The 26,484-nt window shown below is 44.3% G+C and overlaps 1 protein-coding gene across 19 annotated transcripts in view; it reads left to right on the forward strand.

Moving 5' to 3' along the window:
• The window catches only part of LOC118509274 (probable serine/threonine-protein kinase DDB_G0282963), a 227,729-nt gene extending 207,090 nt beyond the window's left edge, over positions 1–20,639 (forward strand). For 18 of the 19 annotated variants that reach the window (XM_036049634.1, XM_036049630.1, XM_036049642.1 and 15 more), the window contains 6 exons: positions 14,315–14,905; positions 14,990–15,530; positions 15,599–15,723; positions 15,800–16,364; positions 16,442–16,578; positions 16,668–20,639. In XM_036049634.1, coding sequence (XP_035905527.1) covers positions 14,315–14,905; positions 14,990–15,530; positions 15,599–15,723; positions 15,800–16,364; positions 16,442–16,578; positions 16,668–16,838 — 2,130 coding nt within the window. In that variant the 3' untranslated portion in view covers positions 16,839–20,639. The remainder of the gene's footprint in view (positions 1–14,314; positions 14,906–14,989; positions 15,531–15,598; positions 15,724–15,799; positions 16,365–16,441; positions 16,579–16,667) is intronic. The other variant, XM_036049649.1, reaches the window with a different exon arrangement.
• Positions 20,640–26,484: the final 5,845 nt, after the last annotated feature.

A 26,484-nucleotide genomic window follows, 5' to 3' on the forward strand; every position in this document is an offset into this window, starting at 1 on the left:
ATAGTGTGTTGCAAGTTAACATGGTTTATTGGGTGAAAATGTGACAAACGCTCCTTAGTCTGTATTGAGTTGAATTAATCGGATCTTTGAGGAGTTGCGTGTTGTGGCAATTTGAAGCAAATATTCTTGTTTTCGATCGCATTAAATATAAATCTATTTAATTTTTAAAGCTATTTGTGCAAGTGCATCGATTACATCCCTTTTTCGCCCCTAGCTCTTGGTGCTTTGTTATCATTCCGGCAGCTGCAATTCCGTTCACAGGAATTCTAAAATGTGTTGCATCCAGCAAGTTTGTGTTTGAGATTTCCCAGAAGTTTCGTTCGCTTCGCCCGGTAGTGCTGCTGAAAAGTGAAAACATCGCCGCCAGACACGTCTGTGCCAGCATTGCGGTAGAAAAACAGCATCATTACTCTTCTGGTGTTCAGTTACCCAGGACGGGCTCCTGGTTCCTGGGACGGTAACCGTTCTGACCGGAATCCCCAAGGTTTGGTGGGAGAAAGGAGCTTGCTTTCCCTTCCACTTCTTCTTCTTCGTAAGTAAGTAATCTCACACCGATCTCCGACCGAACGCAGACGCACTTATCATCCACTCGCAGCGTTGCGTTTTCCATGCTCGGGAGGGTGTGCTGTTGCCTACATCGCGACGCAACGGAAAGCGAAAAGAACATTCTTACCCAAAACACCCTCGGATGGTCCGGATCCGATGGAAGGAAATGCTCCAAAAATAGCCACGTTCAATTAATCTTACACCGAGACATAATTTTTCTCCTTCATTCCTCGCACCCGGTCACACACCCGGGTGGCCGGGCGTAACGTGTCCTGGAGAGAAATCACGAAAAAGCGTATTGCTGCTACGAACAAAGAGCTGGTGGATGATGGTACTCTTTGTCTCCGCCTTTTGGGTGGGGTGAAATAAGATAAAATGAGTAGTAGCAGCAGTTTGGACCGATCTCCGCTTAATGGGCAGAATGAAAGATCGGTCGGGTGTGTGAGGGTGGAATTAGGGAACATTTTGGATGGGCCTGAGATTGGTGCGAGGTCGAACACAGAACGAAACAGTCGCAACGCAACCGGGCCAAGCTGCGACAGAGCGGGTGTGCATTCTCAGCAGTGCAGTGGCAATGCAAAACGTGAAGGAAAATGATTTATTTTACCTTCGCTGGCCTAGTTCAACCTGTGTTTTTGCTGTTTTTCTTCGCGTTGTAATGCTGCTGGCACGGTTTCGCTGCAAAAACGTCGCTTTTTTGTTCATGAAATGGCGGTTGTTTGAAAATAGTTACGCGGGTTAAGGACGGTAATTGCTGTTAATTACTTTATGCTGCAAAGTGCAAGCACAATTTATGATCGTGAGGCTATATTTAAATGATAAAGATATATGTGCTCTCAACTGTTACGCTCGTGAATATAACTGTTCTCATTTTCGAAGGAATAATTACGTTTACAAATTTGAATAAAGCAAACCAAAAAATTTGCTTAAATGACCAATCGAAAAATCGGTTTTTTATCTTGAGCTCTGTTCATGCACCCAATCATTGCTTCCTTACATGAGTTATTTTTTTAAAATGTTTAATCAAAAATACACAAATATTTTCGCTGTACTTCAAAACAACATTTTCTGTACTGCTTTTTATGATTTTTTTTATAATCATTTAACCAGTAATTATTGTCTTTGAACATAGCATAACTACAGCATGGGGCATAGCTTTGATTGACGATGCCTAGAAAAGATCTTCTAAACCAGTTCTGATACCCGGCAATCAGAATAACTTCATTCCAATGCAATCACTTTTCCTGGATGCCCAAAAACCTGGATCTCTTCAAACTGATTCAGGTTAATATTTAACAAGGACGCCTGCAGAGATTTGTGAAATCTGGTACAGAAATATACCATATGGCATTGCAGTTCCAGAGAACCCTACAAGGCCTATCTTACCTGTACTTACTCGTAACAAGAATGAGCTGTGCAATGACACAAAAATATACGATGAGGAATTCCATCTCGCGTTCCTGCTACTTTTCTATTCCCTAATAATACCTTCTTCTCGCCTCTAATGGCGCAAATCAAAGGGTGCTTCAAATAAAGCCGAGCACCATGTGCAATTTATCTGCCCCACAGTGGACAGCAGAAGCACGATCACATACACGAGTTTGGCATCATGGAGCAGAACGAAATCGAATGCAACCGCGCATCCAAACACCAACACATCTTGTTGTTTATTGAAATTGTAATTAGATTAGAAAATTTTACCACACGCGATTCCCTCCACGATGCGTCTGACGAAAAAGAAGAGTTTGAATTTTTTGCCGCTCTTCTATTAACCCCCAACTACCTCCAACTGCATCGACGTTGTGCATCCTACGTACCCCTACGAAAAGCGAGGTGTTTTAAACTGCAAACATGCCGGAACACCCTCACAAAATCGTCCGAACCCACCGAATGCATCTCCGAATGTACCGAACACGCGTCATGAGTCATTCGCTCGTGTCACGAATGTGAATTCAAATGCAAACGGAAGGTTTCGTACGTTGTGGCCGCACATTACCACACACATTATGGTGCGGGTTGTTGTTGGCACAAGAAGAGAGAGAGAGAGAGACGGACGATGAGACAGTCGTTTGTTGGTGGACGGGTTGGAGTTACCTCCCACACACAAACACACACACACACTCGTTGCACCCATCTGCGGTCCTTAATGTGACGTTGCATTACCAACGTTGCATGCATGCACCGTAAAAGTGATGCGCCTGCATTTATCCATCAAAACCTCCCTCCTCCGGTAGGCCGGCCGTACGATGTTTATCTGTTTGTTCGATGCACCGATGTTCCCGATGTGCATTCATAGCGATTCTGCCCCGTTGACCGGTTGCTGGAAAGGCAAAGGCAAAGATTAAAAACCCCGATAGCTTACGTGCTGATAGGATTGGGTTCTGTGATGCTAATGTGGGAGATTTTTTAGATTGGTAAGGGATAAATGTTTTGAAAACAACAATTAAGATGCCAAAACGCTTTTCGAAATGTTTCTCAAATTATGATTTTTGGAATATTCTTCCAAGAACTTATCAAGAACTCCACCAGATACTCGCTCATTACCCGTTTCATTAACTAGTCGATATGGATTTAGCGAATGGCGCCTGATGGCGCCTGTTCGATGCTGCCAATTCATCACTGAATCACTCAAAATGTCTCATATGCGTGTATCGTTGTTATCGTTCTTCGTGCATGCGTCCAACCGCATCTGTGATTGCGTATAATAGCGACGATTGTAGCAATATTGCACACATGTACCCGGACCTTTTATGGATGCCATAAATTATTTCCCTCCCACGCTGCGTGCACTGCAACACTAGCTTTCGATGGAGTATGCAAACAGTTTAAGTATTATTTACTAGAAGCCTTCAACTGTTTGATCAGCATGCTAATGTGGTGATTACTATTCAAAGTGAAATTTTAAAATTATTTGCATGTGTCAAATTATTTATTTATCGCCGTTTATTTTTGGTTTGACACCGAGCAATCTAAATCACTCTACGATTATTCAAAAAACCCTATTTAATTAACCGTTTCCTTCGAATGGGCACATTAATTTGCTATCATCACCTTTCGGCTGACATTCAATTGCGATTGTTCTTGGCTTCACTTGTCCTTCCCACCGTAATCTATCACGTAAAACCGAATTGAAATTCATCGAAAGGTGGTGAGTTTCGAAAATTGATCAGACTGTGTGTGATCGACGAAGCTGCGCACGAGGTCGATTGAAGATTGTGAGTGGGAATCGAAGGGAGAGCAACAAACAGCTCGTCCGATCCGTTCCGATTAGTTTCTGTAAATTGATTTGATTTTCTAAGCGGCTAGTAATCTACGACTGCAGTAATCGGTTTTGGTGTGCAGTGACCATCGATCGGGGGAAGATGGTCTGAAGCAATGAAGCAAATTGTTGAGGAAACTTTCAAAAATTTGCAACCCTGCTTGGAGAGTCGTTGATTTCGTTGTTCCTATTTTTCGTTGCTGTGTAATAGATTTTCTAATTTGTGTTCGGTCGAAATCAATCTAACATTGCAACCGATGTGAAGGAACCATTCACAAAACCCGCTGGGGTACAAAACTACTGAGGGTGGGAAGGTTGCACATCGCACGGAGCAGTGCTTTTTACGTTCGGCTTATATCAGTTAGGTTCGATAAAATCTTTTACCACGCGGCTGACTACGAGTAACAAGCCCGGGCGAGCCATACGTTCATGACTGTACAATATTGTAATACCCCTATTGTTGGATATTGTTACCAGCAACGTGTGTGTGAGTGCGCCCGACAGTGGAGATTCTTCATGATAAAATATAGGGTTAATTATTTCGCAAGGATAAATTGCGACTCTTGCGGTGTGAACAATCGCGCTGTTGGTGTTAATTAGAGATACATCGCCAACTCTCGGGGAAATAAATTGATTAATTTAAGGTTCTGCAGGGAATCAGGACAATCGTGTCCAACATGGCTGTAGTTGAGAGCAATGTCGGAGTCAAAGAAATATTTTGAAAATTAACGAAATCTTTTACCCATAATCTAGCTTGAATTATTTTTTCCTACATCTTTCCGAAAATACCTTCTTATATTTACAGTTGACATTTCAAACTAGACATAACCGGCCTCTAAATGTAGCGAACCGTTTCCGCCATTTTAAAAGAAAAGGTTAACTTGCACAATCAAACCATCTCTACTTAGAGCCTCGTTCGAATGGTTTGGTAAATGAAAAGCAAAAAAAAAATCAGGGCAAACCCAACGGCACACATTGAAACACCAACGTACCATTCTTTCTAATCGCGTAAATGCGCATGAGGCAACATCCACCATCGCTTCAGCGTAGCCCTCCCGTTCATTACGCACTCTCCTACCCCTCGAACCATCGAAGCACTTATTTTTATCGATTTTAATTACATGCAATTGCAAAGCGTAACTATTTCAGTCACCAGTCGGTGGCGCTCCATACGCGGCTGGCTCGCTGACGATCGCGTCGTCGTTGGAAGAAAAGGCTTTTAAAATATATCAGCCCATGCTGATCGATTTGGTTGGCTGGTCCGTTTAAGGTTCCCCCCGAGCTTGGTCGATACGGGGGAAGGAGCTATCAGCGAAACCACTGGTAGGTTTCGGTTGGAAATAGAAGAACAATTACACCATGCCATTTCCAAATGGTTACGCGATAGATGTTGATCTTAATTTTGTGACGCAATCGTTTGGAAGAGGGGAGTCCTACGCGAGGGCCTCACATGCAAAGTAACGTTTAATATGGAGCATAAAGAATTATGTTTTTTTTTTATTTTGTAACATTCCTCTTCGAAATGTTTTACTGTTCCTTATTTCTCTAATCTGATCTTACATCCAAATGCTGAAATCTTTTTTTTCCCCTTAAAAAAAAAGGCGTCTAGTTCATGACAAATGGTTTCGCTTCCTGCTGCATGTCAGCGAAAACAATTTTTCAATCGTTCTCTCTCTCTCTCGCTCTCTCTCTCTCTCTCTTTCGCCCAACGGTGGAACATTTCGAGATTAGTTTGATTTCCTTAATCATCCAACCCAATGATCATTCGGTGCGGCTCGTCCCTCCTGGGGGGCTCTGGGTGCTTGCAATTCGCGGTTCAATCACAATTTAATGAGCACATTTTTCGGTGCTGCCGCCGTACATGAACGACCGTGTACTTGATCCACCGTGAGTAACGATTCGGTGATTCAGAAGCATTAAGCCCAGCCAGCCAGCAAACGGATACAGAGAAACTCAATCTCAAAGTCGGCAGAACAAAACAACTACAACAGATGAAAAAACGACTCCCAAAACGACACCCCGGTATCAGTGTGACTACACAAAGATGTGAGGATACAAGGAACAGCGAACAAACAACAAAAAAAGGCATCGCCTTCCACCTGATGCTCACGCATTACTTCTCCTACGGAATCGGCGCATTCCTCCTGCCAAAGCCCATTCAAAGATCATTTCCTGCTCGGTAAAGTGATGGTGATTGCGTGGAATCGAGTGAGGAGTAAAAAAAAAACGCAGAACGTGAATGGATAGGTTCCGATTATGAGTGAGGTAGTTCTATCAACGCATAAGTCTTGGAATCTCATTTATCAAAAAGCGAAGAAAAAAAAGGGTGACGAGTTTAGACACGGGGGCAGGGAAATAAAGTGTGGTCGGGAAAGGGAGAAGGACGGGGGGTACACAAATTGTACACGAGCCCCTTCCTGTGTTGTGGCTTCGTTATGGTTTGATGTCCGAAGAATCACCTGATCAGTTCTGGAGCTTGCCTTGCCTGTACCGGCGTCGGAGAAACGGGCAAGGATCATTGTCCATGCTGAAAACTTGCTGCCAAATACCCTTCAGCGGAAAAGCAGCATTTACGCTAAGCTTTCTTTCGGGAGTTTTCTTTAGGCGTTTGGGATTCTCGGGCATATTTAACGTTTCACTTTCTCACCCCCGTCATTCCTCGCTCGCCACATTTGCGATGGTCGATTCGGAATGGAAACATATTTTAAGCAGTCTCGCTCTCGCTATAGCACCCGAAATGTGGTTTTCATTCGCTTCCTACCAAGCTAACCTCTCCAGTCGAGTTTCATCCATCCAACGCCATCGTACCAAAGTTCGTCCGCGAACCATAATCATTTAACGTTCATTTCCTGCCTTCAACCATCCCTGGAGTAGTACGATGGTCTTCTTCTTCTGATGTATGCCAGAGCATTAAGGTCTTCCTTTTTATCATTACCGTTCGAAGTTGAAGTCATCTGATTCTAGCAAGGCTCTTTTTTATCCTTCCTGCTTGATGTGTTTTGTGGGTGCCGGAGGCTTCAACTATTTCAGACCCAACTGATGATAATGGAGCTGCGAGATAATAAAACGAGGGAATTACCTTCTGCGTAAAATCATTCTTTGTTGCGTACTGCTCCACTCATTCTCTAGGGGGGTTTGTAAGCTTCCAAAACACAAGCAACGTCCAGAAAGCGAACGCACCGGCGTGCCCAAGGACGCTTGCCACAAATCACAAACCACAACAAACAGATGGTCTTCAAGCTGCGTCTGCTTTGTATGCAGATTAGTGTCTCCGCTTCCGGTGAGCTTTGTTCGATTTCCCGCAGAACTCCCATTAATTCCACGACCTACCAAACCACGACCCTCTTTCCAGCAGTGTGGCGTGCAGTAGTTCGTCTGGAACCGAGAACTTTTATCCGATTTTCGTATGAACCAATCGATTCCGCGCTGGGCAGATGATGATGATGGGACGGTCCGGACGGGTGGTTTCAAATCGTATAATGCATGCAGCAAAGCGAACTATCGAACCTCGACGATGGACGTCAAATCGAAACTTGACTGATTACATCGACCCGGACCGGAGATAATTCTCTATCACCAGGTGTGTGTGTGTGTGGACCGCTCCAACACAGCTGCTGTGACTGATTGAGGAACGAAACGGATTTTGGAGAACCCAAATCACGCCCGAACTCAGCGAAATCGGTGATTTGTCTTTCCTCCGGGGTTCGTTATCTTATCCCGCTAGTTCAGTCGCTCTCCTCTTTTACACATCCATATGGAGACCGCAGTGGGATACTCGGGGTTTGTTAGAGAGCACCTAGAATTACGCGCTATCTCATCAGCAAACTCGCATGGAAATCATCAACGCATACCAGTACGGATGGGGAGGATCTGCGTACAGGAAAAGGTGTGGTACGCACCAGCGCATTTTGAAGCTTCGGGGACGTGAGTCCACACAGTCCATTTGTTCAGCCGTCCGGTCGTTCGTTAGCGGAAGATGCCTAATCATGGTGAGTAATGTTCTGCCGTGTTACTGCTGTGAGGTGTACTGTTCCGTGGCCGAGCAACAACATCCGTTTTGTCTCTCGCTATCTCGACCCCGGTTGCCACCATACCCGAACCCATTCAGAACTTCAGAACAAACCATGACGGAAGCACGCTGATGATCCTACATGGGACAGATTATATTCACCACACCAGAAGAAGCGTACCTATAGCCGGGTAGCTCTTCTCCAGTCGACAGAAAGACGAAATCAAAGAAAGAATAAAGCCTTGGTCAGCACAGCGCAGACTTTGAAACTACCAAATCTTCGCTAGCTCTAATACTCTCCCGGAGGCCGGAAGCGGATGAATGTGGCAGACGAGCTGCGTAGATATAAATAAATTCTATCCAACTATGCACACCGGACCACGTCAGTCACAGATCGGTGTGATGTCAGATGCGCTGAAACACACCTCTGTGACTCTGGATGTCTGTGACTCGACAGATTCCCCTCGTTTTCGTTTGACCCACGATGCTGTGTCCCATCATCTTATCACACGTCCACCGGTGATTTTACTGGTGTGCGTTAGGTATCACAGGAAGTGAATTCCGTCGGGCATGATTAATTGATTCATTTCTTCTGCTGCACATCTCGGTAGACCGGGTTGAAAGAGTAGCGTGAGATTTTTGGGTCTTACGGGACTGACCTTCCTGTGCAGTCGCAGCGTGTAGAACCTGAACCCGATTTTCATTATGTGTGTGCTGGAATTTTATGATCTTCCTATACACCCGGGAACGGTTGATGTGGATTGATAGGAGATTGATGGAAGCGTATGGTAAAGGTGGGTTTTTTTTTGGTATGGAATTATCGTTACGTCTTCTTTCGCCTGTGGGACCTGTACCAGGCTTCAGGTATATGGACTACACATAATTGTTGAAACCTATAATAGGCAAACTATGGGTTTTATTACGGATACGTGTTGCTGTAGTTAGGAAAACGGTCTTTGTTACTCGGTTTTATTAACAAAAAACCAGTTTAAAGGTTGAAGTTCTTTCTGAAGGGATCTGGAATATCCGTAAAAGAGCATTGTAATGGAAACCTTGTCGTTCGCTTAAGATGAAGATATTGAAGCTAGTACTTAAGATTTCAAATAACTATATTTATCCTTACAATCTTCAGTCACTTATTCAAATGCTCTATAAATACTACTTAATTATTCAAAGATATCTTCATGTATTGCCACAGATAGCTCCTGCTTCAGTCCAAGATCTGTCTCTGTTGAAGGTTCAGTAGAAGTTATATATTTTCACACAATCGGTGGCTACATTACGCCTCGATAGATTCAAAAGCCACGAAATGATATTCCTTGCCCGCTACCGGTGCGCACACACAAATCACCAAAATCCTTTCACTTCTCACGCAATCCGCCGTACCCTACCTAGCAGCCACAAGCGGGTGCCGACGAGCATAAATCATACGCAGAAGTATGCAAATGCCCTTGTTACGGAGTGTTTCGCACACCAGTGGCAAGTGCAGCGCCAAACGCAAGTAGAAGGTGTGTGTTTTAGTAGCCTGCATTTGCTGTTCGGTGTACCCTTCCGGGAAATCTAATAAAAATAAAAGTGAAACCGTTTCGCAGCAAAACGAACGGTGCTTATGAAAATAGATGCAAACAAAACGCTCGCCGGCTAAGATATGCACAATATTGCGGGCACGATCGGTGCGCTCGGTCCGTCAAATGCACTACATAATAATCTGCTACCCCCAGTATCCCGGCACGAACCGTTCGCGCATATCGATGATGATAAGCGTCCGCTCTTTCTTTGTACAGACAAAACCGGGCCGCATTGAAGTCGCGCGCGGACAGTTTCCCACGATACAAAACTGCGTGCTTTGGGGGCAGTTTTTTTCCATCTTTTTTGCCTTTGTCGATTTGTTGCTCCGCATGAGAGGTCTCCTGGTGGAGTCCTCCTTCCCTTAAGCAGGAACTTCCTTCTCCGTCCACATCGTTTTTGAATCATTCGTTATGCTGGTTCTGATGGCCTTTTACCCCCGATGCCCGATGGTTGGCTGACCGCATGGTGGGTTCTGAGGCACGATGGGCGCCCACATTAACTGCATCAGCTCGACGATAAACTAAAACAGTTCCACCATCATAAATATACACTCACAGAGACACACATACACAAGCTTTTCCACCCACAAGTGAGATGCACGGGGAGGATTAAGTGAGTTCCCTCCTAAAAACCCCAGCTTCTCAGTCGGTCGATCCACAACCGTGCGCGTTGCTGATTCATTTCGTTGCTTTTCTGTCCTCCCTTTTCGCCCTGCTTTGCGGTTATGCTTGGGTCCATTCACTCTTTCTATGCTCGCTTTATGCTGCCGTTTTGGAGGAGATCCCTTCGTCACGCTACTCCCCCACGTCCCACGGCTGGTGGGTGCTGTGGGAGCGCGCACATAAACGATCGACTGTGGATGGAGCGTTGGTCAGGCAGACAAAAGCAATGCGCGCTTCGATCGGGGTTGCGCGAGGCGCGGTTTACGCGATCGAGTTGGCGACCGCTCCGAATGGGATTTTCCCTTTCGCAAAACTTTCGTCGCGCGTGGAAATATAAAAATGAATGAATGAAGGTGAGAGAAGCCAACGATTACACTTTCGATCTCGACGAAAACAGGCCTGCCCAGCATCTGGGCTTCCAGAAGGTCAAAAACGGGGACCCGTTCTTGATGCTGCTGAACATATGATCATCCAAGATGATTCATGGTTAGTTTTTTTTCAGAGCAGTTTGTTGTCTAAATCTCATCAAATCGGAATGAATCTTCGTTAATTTGATGATGTTAAATGTTGTCCTACTAAGTCTTTGGGATGATTCTGGATAATTAGAAATGCTAAAATCATTTCAAGATTCTATTCTGGATGAAGTATGGATCAAAATCATTTAGAAAGTTAAAGTAGAATCTATTTAGGATATATTTCAGTTGTATCCTTGCTAAATCTCCAACTTTTTTAAACATGAAAAAAGGTGCACCAGATCTCAGTTCTAGAAGTAAACCCCTTCAATCAGCATAGAGTTTAAACATTGCTTGTTAATCCCGTAAACCTTCCTAATATAAATATCTGGAATTCAAAAATCCTAATTCTTCACTGCGCTGATTGGTTTCTCATCACATTTTACCTAACAACGTCACGATTCTTAGAATGTTTCGATATTAATGGCGTTTGTTGAACAACAAGACCACCCGTGGCGCATAACATACACCTAGCAGCATAACATCCCTGCTGCTTCTCACCCTTACCGCCGTCCGTTCACACTCCTTTCCCTTCTGTCAGACCGTATTAATCATCTACCGGACGGGACGCCGCGGTGACATTTCCATCGGGCGCGGACGGCGCTCGATCGACAGCCGGGCGCGACGCTTTATGCGAGCTTTGTGCCAAGAAGGAGGAATTGCCAAACTCACCGCGGGTGGCATAAGTTAACCTTTAACCTCTGCTACAGAATCCGTTGCCAGCAGATCGGGAGTGGTCTCGGAGATGTTACACAAAGCCCTTTTCGTTTTCCTTCCAACCCGATCATGATGCTGCGGTATGTGCGCTGAAATGTTGCAACTGTACCGCAATTTCCATAGTTCAAATTTTCGATTCCAAAACCCTATCGACGTGCAGCGATAGTAGCGTGTTTGTGTTTTTGATCTCCGTTATAGAAAAGGCATGGAACAAAAAAGAATGCTCTAACAACTAGCGTGTCCCATATTTAAAATGTCGAGCTCGGTTCTTGTGACTTCGTTGCTGAATTAATCATTATTTTTTATATCGGTTTCATGCTCGGATCGTGATTCTGTTTCTCGCAAGCCCACACACACACACACACTCCAACGCTCACGTGCAATCCCCGATCAATAGCACATGATCTTTATGCCAAAATTTTGAGCCGTATGATAGAGGGTACAAGGCACCCATTACCGGGCCTTTTTGGAATTAGGAAACTTGGTCGGCTGGCAAAGAGCTAGAGAGAGAGAGAGAGAGATACGGGGAGGGAAGAAAAAACGCCAAACGCTTCTACACCGCCGGCTGCACATCAATCACTCGGGGTTCGTGTTAATTAACAGTTACCGGTACGCGAGACCACGGATAGAAAAGATCCTCGGGCTGGCCACCGCGCCATCCGTCCTGCAGCCCGGCACACCGGTCCAGCACCCAGACTGCCTAGCCTTAATTAGCTGATTATCGTCAGTTTTTGATCGGTATTTTCCTTCCTATTACGCTACACTTCTACAACCGCCCGGCCACTTTTGCACCTTTATGGGCTGGCTGGCGGTAGGTAGCTCTCGTTCCCTGCAACACACTCGCCGTCTGAATCGAATCATAATCGATTATGCTCACATCGGTCTCTCTGCGCGCTATATTACCCCGGCGGGCGTCTCAAGTACAAAACTCAGCCCTCGCACCGACAGACGTCTACTGCAGCAACTAGTGACGGTGGCTGGCCTGGTCATGTTTTCGTCCGCCCCCCCACCCCCCCCCCCTCACCTCCCTAGTTTTTATTGAACGTCTGAGTTAGCTTTTTCGAAAAACATACTTCCTTCCTGAATTGTATTTGGTTCATTAAATAAATTCGTGATTGTAGGAAAGGCAGCCTTTTTTTACGTCATTTTTTTTGCACGGATTTAAAGCGCGGTAAGTGCCTTCGCGGGCGGTGTTGCGATTGATTATGTGATCGATCGTTTGTATTTTAATAGGCTCCGCAAAGCGTGCAAATGGCGCCTGATAGGCTGGGGAAGGGTGTGTAACATACGGTAACTCACCCCGAAATGTAATCGCAATTAGATGCGTTGACTGATGTTTGCTTCTTCTTAGTCATTCATTTTTTTCCAAAACTTGAAATATAAAAAGGCACAACACAAGCTTCAAATGGCTAACAGGTGCTATAAAATGATAAATAAAACAAAGCCGTTAAAACATAAACGGAAACACTCGACCAATCAGTCAGAGAAAAACACACGGAGTTGTGTATTAAAAGTCGTTAACCTAAACGGAGCTTGGTTAACAAAAAAAAACAAACATACCAGCAAAGAGTTTTCCGAACGGCTCCAATAATGGCCAATTTGACTGGGTGGAGGAACTTGGATGCAAAATAAAACCAAACTCTCCCAATCCTCGAACCGGTCCGGTGGTAACGAAGCCAAGCACTGCCAAGGTTTCATCATCGGCCCCAGCACGACGACGGCTCAAACCTGACGGCTCATCAACGTTATGGACAGTCTAATAAAAGTGTAATGTACACGGATCGGCTATTTATGTTTATTTTTTTTACCCGTTTCACTGATTTCCTACTTTTGCCGTACAGCAGCACTCTCACGCACTTCCCGTATGTTGCTTGCCTGCCTGTCATTTAGGCACACAACCGTTCAATCCTAAAACTTGCCCCCTCGACTCCTATACCCGGGCCCGTTTGCAGCTTGTTTACGAAGCAAACATATTTATTGGTAAATATTATTTGCATTAATTAAACATTTAATTGCATCAATCGGAAACCGAGCGTTGGCGAAAAGAGCCGTTCCGTTCCGTTGTTGTCCGGGGGCCTTTACTTTACGATCAATTATGAAGGAAAGCGGCTTTTCATCCACCCTCGTTTGAACACGATTCGTGGCAAATGGGATGAAGCTTAATGGGAGGGGGCGGCAGATAGTCAATCGTGTACGGCATACGCAACCAACCCACCCAACGAAAAAGTAGGAAACATCCTGAACAACCTACCTGCGCGGAGTAGTTGGGTTTCTATTTTGCTTCTTCCGATAGTCGTTATTAATTTTCCTGTTAATGCCCTGAGAATATTCCAGGATCGGACAGAAAAGGTGTATTGAACATGGCTTCCACCACGGCGTTGCGTTGGCGTTCAAGTTGGACGATTCAACCGTGTGTTTATTGGCGAACGTAGGAAATGAACGGTGTGTCCTCCCTTGGAACGGTGCAGAGATTTTGATTGAGAGATTGTCAAAACATGAGCTCAAAATGGAAGACTATGGATCAGATAATCGAGTAACCGAGTAGTTAATAAGGCAGTGAAATTAAGCGGCCATCCTCTCTCCTACTTGAGGGCCTTGCGTGAATCATTTATCCACATGTAATATCGATGAAAGAAGGGAAGATCAAAGCACTTGCCGTATGCAACTCAGCGCCAATCAGTGTCGCTGGCAACGAGAAAGAAGAATCCGAATGCTTACTCGCAGCGTGTAGCGAGAAGGATGCAAATCGTGGTCGATTACGGATGGCCGGAAAGTTCAAAAGGACAGGGTAGAGATCACGAGTGTGTGCCAAAATAGGGCACACCTAGGGGACGAGACACGATCGAGAAAGACGATTGGTTAGCTTAAGGATTCGAAATAATGGAGCAGACCATTAATTAGCTGCGTGTATCTTGATACAGGCTGCTTCAATGATAGTTCGACGTCCGACATCTAATTATTTTGACTGTAATATTTAATTTAAACCACAAACATTACTGATCGCTCGTCCCGATGCTCTTATGCGCTCTCTTTGCCACAGGAAATACTCACCGAATCTACCGAGCAGTTGGAAAATTTGATTGCTTCGTCGCCCGCGACGCTTGCGCTGAAGGCGTCGGCCGAGCAGGACGCGATCGCTGCCCTGCAAGCCCTGCGCAACAATAACAATCATACAAAATCAGTTACCTCAGTACTTAGTAAAACGCATCTACAAAACCTGGAAGCAAATGCCGTATCTGTGATCCCCATCGAGAGTATGAAACTTACTTCCACCGGCGTACTACACCAGCCGACCACGACGACCACGACGACCATCATCCATCAGCAGCCGGAGGAGCAGCAACCGCATCAACTATTTCAGCAACATCAGCAGCAAAACAACCTACCAAAGCAGCCGCTTATTCAGGTGCGCAACCTGACGCAGCTGCAGAAGGAGCATCTCGAGACGGCTGCGGTGTTGATGGACATCAGCAAGAAGGCCATCATCTCACCGCCAAGCTCGAACCCCCAATCGCCTAGCCTGCTCGCGGAGCAGAAACAGCAGCAGCAGCAGCAATCGCTACAGTATCAAATTAACATTAACAATCAGCATACACAGCAACCGCAAAGTATTAAATCTTCTGTGATAAAGGTAAGCGACGCACGTGTTGCAGTTGTACTAAAACGTGTACTAAAATCTTCTCGCTCCTTGTGTGTCCCCCTATATTCTATGCAGCAGCCACACGAATACCTTTTGAACAATCTAAAGCGTACCCCTAGCAGCGAAGAAATGGATCTTACGATGAAACGGATGAAGGTGGAACAGAACGTGGTCCTGACGCCCACGGTTCCGGCCACCACGCTGGTGAAGAAAAACTTCATCAAGCGGGAAAACATCATCGAGCATCTAGCAGCGGCGGTGGCCGACGATCAGGCGAGCCAACACAGTGACAGTGTGGACAGCAGTGACTCTGGCCGGTTGCAGATGGACATATCCTCGCAGGATGCACACTCCGAGTGTACCGCGGACGAGCTCAAGTTGCGCAACAGTCTTCACCTCAACAACAACAACAATCACCTGCATCAGCACCAGCAGCAGTTGGATCAGCTTGGACGCGAAACGCCGGACAGTATGAACTCGATCGAGGAGCAACAGCACCACCAGGCGGCAGCTGCTGCGGCACTGGCTTCGGCAGTTCACCAGATACCCTTCGGAAGCTTACCGGACGCGACCGATCCGACGATGGCACAAATATGGCAGACATTGGCTCAAAACAGTAAGCTACAAACGGTTCTGCGCTATCGAAGAATAGTTTATTAAGTGACGTTTTTTCTCCCTGCCTAGATCTCATCGTGAACGGAGCCGGTAACGAAGCAACAGCGTTCCTAAGGAAGATGATCAACGCACGAAATCTCGGTATCCAGTTTCCGTCCGTTGTACCAGTTGGTACTGGGTTGGCACTGCTTAAGGTACACGTATACGGATGGTTGGTAGTATCCTGCTTTCTTTTTTAACGCAAGCATTTTATTGCTATTCACCCCTCAGCAAAACGAAATCAGCCGACACAATCAAACGGGGCAGAGCGGCCGCCGGAAACAGTCCTGCCCAAGTCGAACACCTGTGGAAGGTAACTCTCCCAACTCGTCGCTCGACAACAATGGCATCAGTGGCGGTGGACCCGCGTTGAAACACTCCACCGGCAAGAGCGCAACCTCCGGCAACCTGTTGTTCCGGGTGGCGGAGCACTCTAGCTCCGCGAAATCTGCGCCCCAAAGTGGTGGAGCAGCTCGGTCCGAAACGAACAGTAACGCATCCGGCAACAGCAGTCCACAGCTAATACTTCCCAAGCCCCTAACTCAAGCACAAACTCAGCAGCAGCAGCAGCAACAGCAGCAGCAAACACAAAACTCTCAGCAGAAGGACATGTCCTGTACGAACTGCGGTACGACGACTACGACCATCTGGCGGCGGAACGTTCGCGGTGAGATGGTGTGTAACGCGTGCGGACTCTACTTCAAGCTGCACGGCGTTAACCGACCACACACGATGCGCCGTGATACGATCCACACGCGACGACGGCGTCCTAAGGGTGATAAAAGCACTCGAAGGAGTAAGTATTTGTGGTGTAACAGGAAGTCCTTTTCAGTCTAGTTATTAACCTGTGTCGTGGTATCGCTCAATTTGTAGAATCTGTCAAGCAGGATAATGGAGACATCGTGGACAATGGCGTGGAAACAGCTGTCGATCTACAAACCCTGCAAAACCATCTAAAAGCACTGCAAGAAGCTGCCCGGAGTACACCAACCAACTTAACCATGCCAACTGTAAGTCGTCGCGATTCCACATTTCACTGGAAAAAGGGCCGCATCTTGCATGTACTAATCGGGATTTTCGGCAAACCCCCTTTTTGTAGGCCTTCCAACATTATCTGCGTGCGACGCAAAACTTTGATGCGAACGGTAGCGGCGAGCTGCTGGTGGGCGACGGTGGCGACGACAGTGGGCCCGAGAACGATCTGGACTCGTGCAACCTGCCGCTCAATCTGGTGGCGACCCAGCTCGGCAGCGATTCCTCGCAACACTGACGGAAGCTTCCGACGGGGCAGTTGCAGCGCCCGGTAGCAACAGGCGACCAAAATTCTAAACCCTCGCCACGGCGGCCTCTGAACGGGGCCACCAGGAAGGGAACCCGCTCGGCAAAGGCAGCAGCAACACCGGCGGCGGTACTATCCTGTGAGAAGAAAGGAGTGATGTAGAAGGAAGATTTGAGTTTGGATTGGTGACTAGAGCCAACGCAACCTATAACTACTAATATTATCAGCTAGAAATTGCAGCACTGCGCTCATACCTTACTAGAGCTGCTCTACCGGCAACTACAACCATTACTTAGCTGCTACGTTAGCGCGCCCACAGACCATGGCAAATACCCCACAAAAATACTCGTTTACTGAGGAGAGTGTGCCCGGACGGAGGCAGAGGCGCTGTGTGAAAAATTGGAAATTAAACTTTATGCAAACAAGACGTAACAGACGAGCGATGAATCCGCGAACAAATTCGAACGGCAACTGAAATACTCCACTAGTGACGTCCGTTTTATGATTATATATGGTGAGGGAGATAGAGAGAGAGAGAGAGAAAGAGGTGCCTGGAGGGTGGAACAGCACAGGAAGAAAATGGGAAATTGGGAAGAAATGAAGGACAGTGGGCGAGAGAATTGATCGTTGATTGATAATTATTATACTAGAGGACAGTATTTATTACCTTTTAACGAAAACAAATCCTAGACCAGGACAATATTATTGATACAATTTAAGAGTATGGCAACGGAAACGGAGAAGCAGCTGCCGCCACGGCTCTACACGCGAACAAGCACGCAATTACACGCGGAGAAAACAAAGAGACTAACCTAACAAGCAACAAACGCACGCGCTCACCTGGGGCACCTTTCAGCGAGTAGCGTGAAGGCGCAGCTGGAGTCGTCCCTGTACTCAAACACGCGGCAAGAAACATAAGCAATAATGATTTAAGGCGTGCTACGTTCTGCTACTACGGCAACCTACCAAGGGCGGAGCGCATGGTATAGAAGCGTAAGGTACTAGCGTTTTTAAGTGTCAGTTTTTACATACTCCGCGACGAGTAGCGTACGAGTTAAGGAGTGTGAATGCCGACTACCCCACAGAATCCTACTTGCATGGTAGATATACTTACATTTAGATATTACTTTCATTTTAACGTCATTTTAATCATACTTGAGCTTTAGATTTTAAGTGCAAGGGATTGTTCCGATTCCGAACAAACAAGAGCCAGCAAACCCATAACCGAGAGAGGGATAGAGAGAGAGAGAGGGAGTTAATATTACTGTTTGTGATTGGAAATTAATTTAACAGATTGTTTTTAACCCGTATGTTCCGTTTTGTGTGCAGTTTATTTTCTTTTCTTCAAATTTTTGTTTGAGTTGCAGGCGAAGACCCAGCTCAGCTTTTTACATGTCAATTTTTGCTACTTATCACCGCGCTTCATCTTGCGCGGTTTAAACATAATTTGCTTTAATGCTCGCTTACGGGGGGGATAAAAGGGAGCAAGCAAAACAAACGAAAAACCAATTGTGATACGATACGATGTGTTGTGCGTTGGAGGGAACGATAGAAAGGAAAAAGCACTTCTTTAACACACAACAACACAAAAAACACACACTCATCATACAAACACACAAACACACGAGTGCACCGCGTGAAAACTCCGGTGTGATAAAGAAAATCAAAATTAAATAGGAACATTTGTGAACTCAACCAAGATGGTCAATAAGTATCGGGCCGAACTAGCGGACGCGTAAATTACGCACCAACAAAATGGCATTAAAAAGGCAAAGTAATTAGTAGCACGATAATCATAGAAAGGAATCTCTCCAATTAGTAAAACACGGCGCGTAGTTGGCGAACAGTTGAAGTCCGGCTCTCGAGCAGTCGAAAATCGCTTTACGAAACAGAATCTCTTTTCATGAACCGCTTATTTTTTACTGTGCGCGATCGAGTCCCCGATCGATTTCCGTTTCTGTACGCTTGCTTCTGCTGCTTAACGAAACACGTAGAAACAAGCTGCTAATGTAGCATCAACACTGGACTTAATTAGATTTCTAACTCTTGTAGGTTTAGTGCACCCTGCAGTTGGGTGACCTGTTCCGAGCAGCAGGCCATCACGTAACTTATCGATTTTATTTTATCACACGGTCCCGCAAGGACTCTTGGTGTTGTTTTTAGACCGGCCCAGGAAACAGGAAAACAGTATTTAGTAATGTAAGGGGGACACATTGTGACACGAAATGAAACAGTATCCATGACGCCAGCAACCTAAACCAAACCCGGAACGGTAACAGCCATTAGATAAATGATCCGTCCGTCCGATCCACTTATCCAGAGCAGCTCGAAAGTCCGAACCATTCAAGAGATAGTTCTAAAATTTCACTCACACGCGCGCAGGCTCACTACACAGACCCATGTCAGAAAATGCGTCGAGGAAGTCTAGTCGAACGGCAGATCTTATTTTTGGGGTAGTGATAAATGGCATTAACGATCAAACCAAGCTCCCAAACCTCGTATCCCTCAAGCCAAGAGTTCTTCGGGCACCCTGAAAACCCATCAATCCGATCCGTCATTGTGACACGCTTTGTGTGTACTTACTTTTCCGCGTCTCAGTTCAGCGCCATTTGCCCCTTGTCCCTTACCGATGGTTACCACTATTTAAGTTTTCGCTCTCCTCCCCAATTTCATTTCGCATTAGTTTCACAATTTAGTCTTATTTACGTCATGACAAGCTTTTTTTGAAATGCAAGTAAAGCCCTTTATGGTACCGCGCGGAAATTAATCTCCAAGGATAAATAGAAACGAACCCCGTAATATACCCGTAAGCTTTAAAGAAGCGTGATGCCATGGGTGTGATGGCAGGACAGGAGAAACAGCACATCGGTAGTAGTAGCAGTAGCTCCACGATTACCACTCTCAACACACTCACAATGCGAAACAAAACGGCCAGTTACTGTGTTACGGAACGCAATCCAAAAGCAGCTTAGAGCAGACCTTAGAACGAAGATGAAGTTGAAGGGCGCGATCTCCAATTCCAACTCTCTCCCCCTTCGCTAGTACAGGACGCGGTTGTGTTGCGAAAATCGAATGGAAACGATGAATGGCGCCAAATGAAGCGGACGAAACGGATGCGAATGACCAGTTGTTTACCAGTTTTTTTTTTAAATACGATACACGGTACGTGAATGGTATCTACTTTCCTATTGCATAGTTAGCTGTTAAGTTATAATTCGATTGGAATCCATAAGCACACAGACAGAGAGAGAGAGAGAGAGAGATGAGATGAGCGAAGGAAAACGATTGTGTCAGTAGTGTTAAGAAATAGTGCATGTAGGAGGAGGAGGACTTTTCCCGTTCGCACAATCGCACCAATAAGTGTCGCTTTACATAATGTTTTGTTGTTTCCTTTTTGTTTCTGAACTTAAAACTTGACATCCTGTACATTGGTCGTCCATTTTCCTCACCACAAACTTGTTTGGTTTCTACTTTCCTGTTAACCTTATTGTGGCGATTTGTATTGAAATTGTACCAAAAAAGGATTTTCTATACTGGGCGATAGATCGATCGATAGACAAAACTGTCAAGAAACTCCAGTTGAAATTGTATTCTGTGAGATTTGATGAAGTAGTTGGTATTAGTGAGTCACATCCTGATTAACGGCGTCCAACTTTGTACATTTTTTGACTAACCAACAATGTTGTCTGTTAGTTGTAAATTTTGAACTCCAGGATCAGAGCAAGTAGCACATAGTGCAAAACACGCAGTCAATATTTGAGGCGTAGGCGTGCTTGAGGAAATCACTTAAGCGCATTTTTCTTCTTTCTTGGCACTATAACCTCTAAAGGACTTGATGTTACCCGTACGTAGCTGGATTGTTAGTCCTGCGTAGTGGGAGGCAGCCTGGATGGGATTTCCCAGGACTTAACTGACTTGATCAATAGATTTTTACCTTCAAGCGCTGGATGAGCCAATCATTAAAACCCGGAAAGAGCTATGAAAATGTGTTTTCAGTGTCAATGTTGGGTAAGGTCCAAGCAAACAGCTAAGTGACCTTAAGGACCCTAGAAGAGGTGTTAATTTTTTTTTCTAGAATGCTTCCTGAACGTAGCATTTGAGTAAAATCCATCGAAAGCATCTGTAGTACTTTGATTTTTTATCATCGCCCAAAGTTTCAAAGTCTATCCTTTTTTTAATGCCCACGTTAGCCTTACCAAGCTGGCGGAACCCAGCCAGAGACCATAAAGCAAACAGCAAAACAAAAACTTTTGTAATTAGTTTCAACCACTTTACGTTTCCTTCAGTTATGTGTGCGTTGCGTTGCGTTTTTTATTGTTTTAAAAACTAATTGGCCAAATGACTAACAAACCGTAGCACTATCATGTCAAGCGATCTCCAAGTTCTTCATGCGCGAAAGCTTCCACAAGAACGATGATGCTCCTCTACATCCTAACCCAAAACGCTAGGTTTCATCCCATGCACTTTGTTTTAAATAGTCTGTATGAGCTTTTTTAGCCCATGTTAAATTATTCAGCTCATTATGGTCCAGCCCATAGGACAGCGAACCTAGAATTGCGCAACCGATTTAAGATAACTTCGTAACAAGGCAGTATTGTTTTGAGCTTAGAGCCAGCCACCACACGCGATCGCCACACCCCAAGTATGCGAGGTGTAGGCGAACCAACGTGATGTCACTTACGCACTTAAGCATCTCATCCTTCATCGGCAAAATGCGTCCATCATTCATTCGCAAACTGCATACTTACAGTGGCACGGAAACCCACAGGGAAACTATTTTGTAAGAAACCATTTTTTTTAACCATTTGGCAGCACAGTTTTACTTAAAAAGTTTTTTTTTACCTTTGTGATCTGAAGGTATCTCTTTATTGTTTGCTTTTTTTTAAATGTAAGCTTAAGGTTTAGCGTTTACGTTACATCTCGCCGGTGTCTCTTTTATGTTTGTCACCATTATGTTTAGCGGACATCCCATACCCTCCCCATCCCATTCAAATTCATGTTCATTCGCCGGCCGTGTGCATGTATTTATTTGTTAGATATTTTAAAAAGAGACACGGGCATAGCGCTACCAACCATTAGAGGGCGCGAAAGGACCATTACCGCACGACAAACGCTGGCGGGGTTCATATCCAACGAAGCTTAGCGTGGCTCATACATTCATACATACAGGGTGCGATGGATGGAAAAAGCAACTTTTGGTTAAGTCCCTGCTCCTCGCTAACAAAATTGTGGAACGGAGCAGTTGTCCTGCCTTTCCGGACCATTTTTTTTTAAACTCATTTTAGTAATTTAAGTAGACAAAAGTATTCTCCCATAACCAAGCTTCGCTAGGTGTAGCGAGTTCACTTCACAAACTCAACAAACAATCCGGTTCATAGTTTTGTTAATAGTTTCACCAAACAGCAACACGTTGTGGCCCGCGCTAGAAAGATTTCGTTCGTTTCACTATCGCACTAGGTTACTGTAATAACGCTTCCATATGGTAATGAATCAGTTGTAAAATCATCAAACATCTTCACGCTAGTTGGGACCGTCAGTGTATGAGATTGTGAATAAATGAGATTAACAAGCGTAGAACGGTAGGCAAAGAACAAAGAATTTAAACCATGATATAAATAGGAAACTAGACTAGAGAGAGAGAGAGAGAGAGAGAGTGAGCAGCTCCCTTCAAATCACCCTGAGTAACGTCTGCTGCGACCTGCAACTACCCTTACTGTATAATGTGCTCTGTGCCTGTCGGTTTCTTCTGTAGGTATTATTTGCAAATGTGGCGCAAAACCCGATCATCATTTCTTTTTTGCTGTTCGATAGTATTTAATGTGCTGCTTCGCCAAACGGGAAGCAATTATAGTGCGAATGTGGAGTGCGCGAGCAAAGAATTGACACAGTTAGTACTATGACGCAACTATTACTACCACAACGCTACTACGCGTAGCTACGATAAGTTTAGAGGAAAATGATCTTTTACACATACAGACCCTTTTCGTGGAACCAATCCCGCATATCCTTAACACTCATGCATACAAACAAAAGCTACATCCTCTTTCCTGCCCCACAGTCTTACTTACTTACTCGTTAGTGTAACTATTATGGATTATTTTATTAATATTATTTTTATCGTTTTTTTTAGTAAGGAAAGCGTATTTTTTTGCAAAAAATATAAACAAGTTTTTAATTGAAACGGTGATGTTCTCCTTTGTTTCTTTGAGCTGTGTATCTGTTTCTGTGGTTTGTAATTATTTTTATGTATTTAAATTGTTTTATCTTCTTGTTCTTGTTTTATTCTTTTTTTTTTGCTTTCGTTTCAGGTTGCTTTACTTTTGTTGTTACTTCTATGTTCCCCTTTTCAGAATATACAGTGTTGGACAAAAAAAAGTGACGGCCTTGTGTGCTTTGTATCTACCTAACTATCCAGCATCTTTTGTCTCATGTAGTTTCTATACATAACGTTGTAAGCAGTTGATATGGAACAGCTATGGTCAAAAGAATCGAGGAACTGTAATTGAACATTTTTTCTTTCTATCAGCTTTATTCCTTTGCGAAAAGATTGTAAATAGTGAAGCACATACTGACGATAACTGTTTCGAGTTTAACACTATTTTCATCCCATCCCCCACGGCCTTATTTTTGGGAATCTTATATCCAGCAGTGAGAGCATCCATCTAAACAGAAGGTTATCTTGGATAAGACAGACATCGTTATAAAAATATTCGCTGTCTATGTTTGAGACGAAATCGTGTATGTGAGAATCCCTCAACATGAGCAGTTCATGGAGCTTGTCAAAAGTATCTCTCAGCGACAACCAATTTTTCTGGAACTTCTTTCGTAGGATCTTATCCGATCAACCTTTTTCTTTTCCCAGACCTGGACTTTTAAGTAAATATTCGTTCAGTTTCTTGTGCTGAAAGTGTGAAAAAGTTTTTCCGCATGTCTGCAGAGCAGCAACAATTCTGAGTCGATGATTCTTTATGCTGGCTAGAGACGCGAACTGACAGTTCAGCGAGCCGCTGTTCTTTTACAGATATTGGACATATCACAGTTCTGACAGTTGCACCGCACGGAGTTCCATGCGGTGACAATTCAATGTGCTATTTTAATATTCAGCAAAAGGTTAGCGGCACACTGAACTATCAGTTGGCATCGACATCATAGAATTGTCGCCGCATGAGTTGCGCAAAGAACAATCGTCATACCTAATTTTACGGTGTTCCCGCTCGTTCACAATCATTCTATGTAACGAATCGAACTGTTCAGACTCAGTTTGGTCATGCCTACTTTCAAGCCTAAAAAACAGGAACCATGCGATCATTTCTTTTACGACAGAACCTTCCGTGAAGAGTATGGAACATTTGTGTGCAATACTGACAGGGGCGGCCCGGTGGTAGAGGCGACAACAGATCTGGTCTTCGCACGGAAGGACCGGGGTTTAAATCCCATCCCGATCGTTCCCCCGTGGTATTAAGTCTAACAAGCCAAAAATGGCAGGCATGAATCTAAGGGGTTGTTAGGCGAAGAATAGAGACTGGATATAGAACTCCAAAACATTGAAATCCGTTGAATTACATATTATCACCTGTCTAAACACAAGCTGATGAATTGTTTTGACAGACTTGAGAGTATCCGTTTGGCAAATAATCGCTGCTGGGCGGGCCTTTAGAGGACCCTACTGTTAGTGTGAAGCGTATAGCAGCCAAAAGATCTTCGAGCATCCTTAAAATGGAATTGCAACGACTGCAGTTGCAACGAGAACCGATTGACTCAGATACTTTTAACTTTAAGCTCTTTCGAACGGTGAGGCTCTTTGAACGATAAAATCTATTGGAAGACGCAGTTCATTGGTTCAAGAGGTCCTAGGCTCCACGGAAAAGGAGGCACTTTGGTCAACAAGCTCTTTTATTTGAGAAGATTTCATGGTCGGGAAGGCCTGGTGTATAGGATGGCGAGATCTCTTAGAAGACTAGATATCTTGATACAGGAGACCCCATATCCCTTTCAAAGAACCTTTCAAATTAGTACTACAAGATTCTTCATTTTCACTAATAACTCATAGTTACGATAGAAAGGCAATAGCTTTTTTTAAAGATATAATTTTCTGACTCAAAGCAATATGCAAGGCTACAGTTTTGTCCGACACTGTATATTCCAAGCTAAAACAACAAAATTCAAACACAAAATATTAATCAAATCCTTAAGAGCGCAAACCAAAAAAAAGCGAACAAGCGCGTGAGAGGGAAACAGAAAGAGGGAAGAAAAAAAAACAACCGGAAACATGTGATCTATTAATGGCTTTTGCGACTGACTGACTGAAGAAAAGAAAAGGTGCACGTAACGATTCACATATTAATACTAACGAAGCAAACACGCTAAACAAGCAAAAGAATAAGGAATCGGATCAGCAATCATTGGCGGTAATTGTGAGTGCATCTTTGGAGAAATTAAACAATCACATAACTTAACACTCGTTTTTTTAAGGCTAACGTATTAAGGTTAAGCGGAAGGGTTGAAAGGTTAGAGTTAGACGAGAAAAAAAAACATACATTTTCCTTCTCTTCCACCACTAGAGTTACTAATATTTTTTAAAGAAAACAGTCGTAATCCGCTAAGCTAAGCTGACGAAACGGTAAGCGAATGGTTAAACTTTGAGCGATACGTTTAAGAGGGAAGAGTTAAAAATTGAACTTACCGAAGTGAAACTAAAAGGGGGGAAGAAAGGTGAAACACACACACACACGCACATATTATATTTATACACAACCGCAGACAAAGCGCCTGAATGAATGCAAGCATTAACGGTAAAGACAGATTTTCAAAATCTACACAATATTAGCAAGCGGTTGGCGCTGGTTGCATTGTACAAGTGAGTAGGGTTAAAAAAGGGTAAAAAGTTAAGAAAAAAGCAAGCAAGAGCAATTACGGCGAACCGGAGTAGTGTGAGATACAAACGTGAAAAAGTAATTTAAAAAACAAAATGAAAAATGCTTCAATTTTTGCACGAATGCCTTAACATGTGTACATACAAAAGGAAGGGAGAAGACAGAAAGAAAAACTGGACAGAAACAACAAATCACAACTATTTAAAAGAAGAATCTAAAGCAAACTACTAGATCTCAATAAATTAAAATCAAGAAACAAAACCAAAATTAACACAAGAAAAACAATTCAATACAAAAGCAAATGAACATGAAAAAAAGAAGGTGAATCTTAGTGAGCAGCCATAGAGAGCGATAGGGGCAACACATGCGAGCTGTAGTGACTGATGTAGAGCGTTAAATTCAGAGTTAAGGCAGAGCTTACCAAAGCCTGCCGCCGCCCTTTAAACCCTTCTGCGGCCCTTCTTCACCAGTTCCACGTCCTCACAAAACGAACCGTAGAGCAGGAGCCGTTTTGGAGCCCACTAGCCATCGTGATGTAAGGAAGCACCAATAATGGTAGTATTTTCACCCGTTTCAATCTTCGTAGAAGTACGAGCATAGAGCTCCGAAAAAAACATCTTTATCATTATATACCCAATAGAATGCGTGACGGCCATTAAAAAATCTTCCCCAAGACGAGAGACAGAATGAAAAACTGAGCCCTGCACTCATACTCTTACAAACGGCCAGCTCAAGCCTCTCGACGGGAACGTTAATTTAGAAGA

Source organism: Anopheles stephensi, chromosome 3, assembly GCF_013141755.1.
Source record: "Anopheles stephensi strain Indian chromosome 3, UCI_ANSTEP_V1.0, whole genome shotgun sequence".
In the NCBI taxonomy this organism is placed as follows: Eukaryota; Metazoa; Arthropoda; class Insecta; order Diptera; family Culicidae; genus Anopheles; species Anopheles stephensi.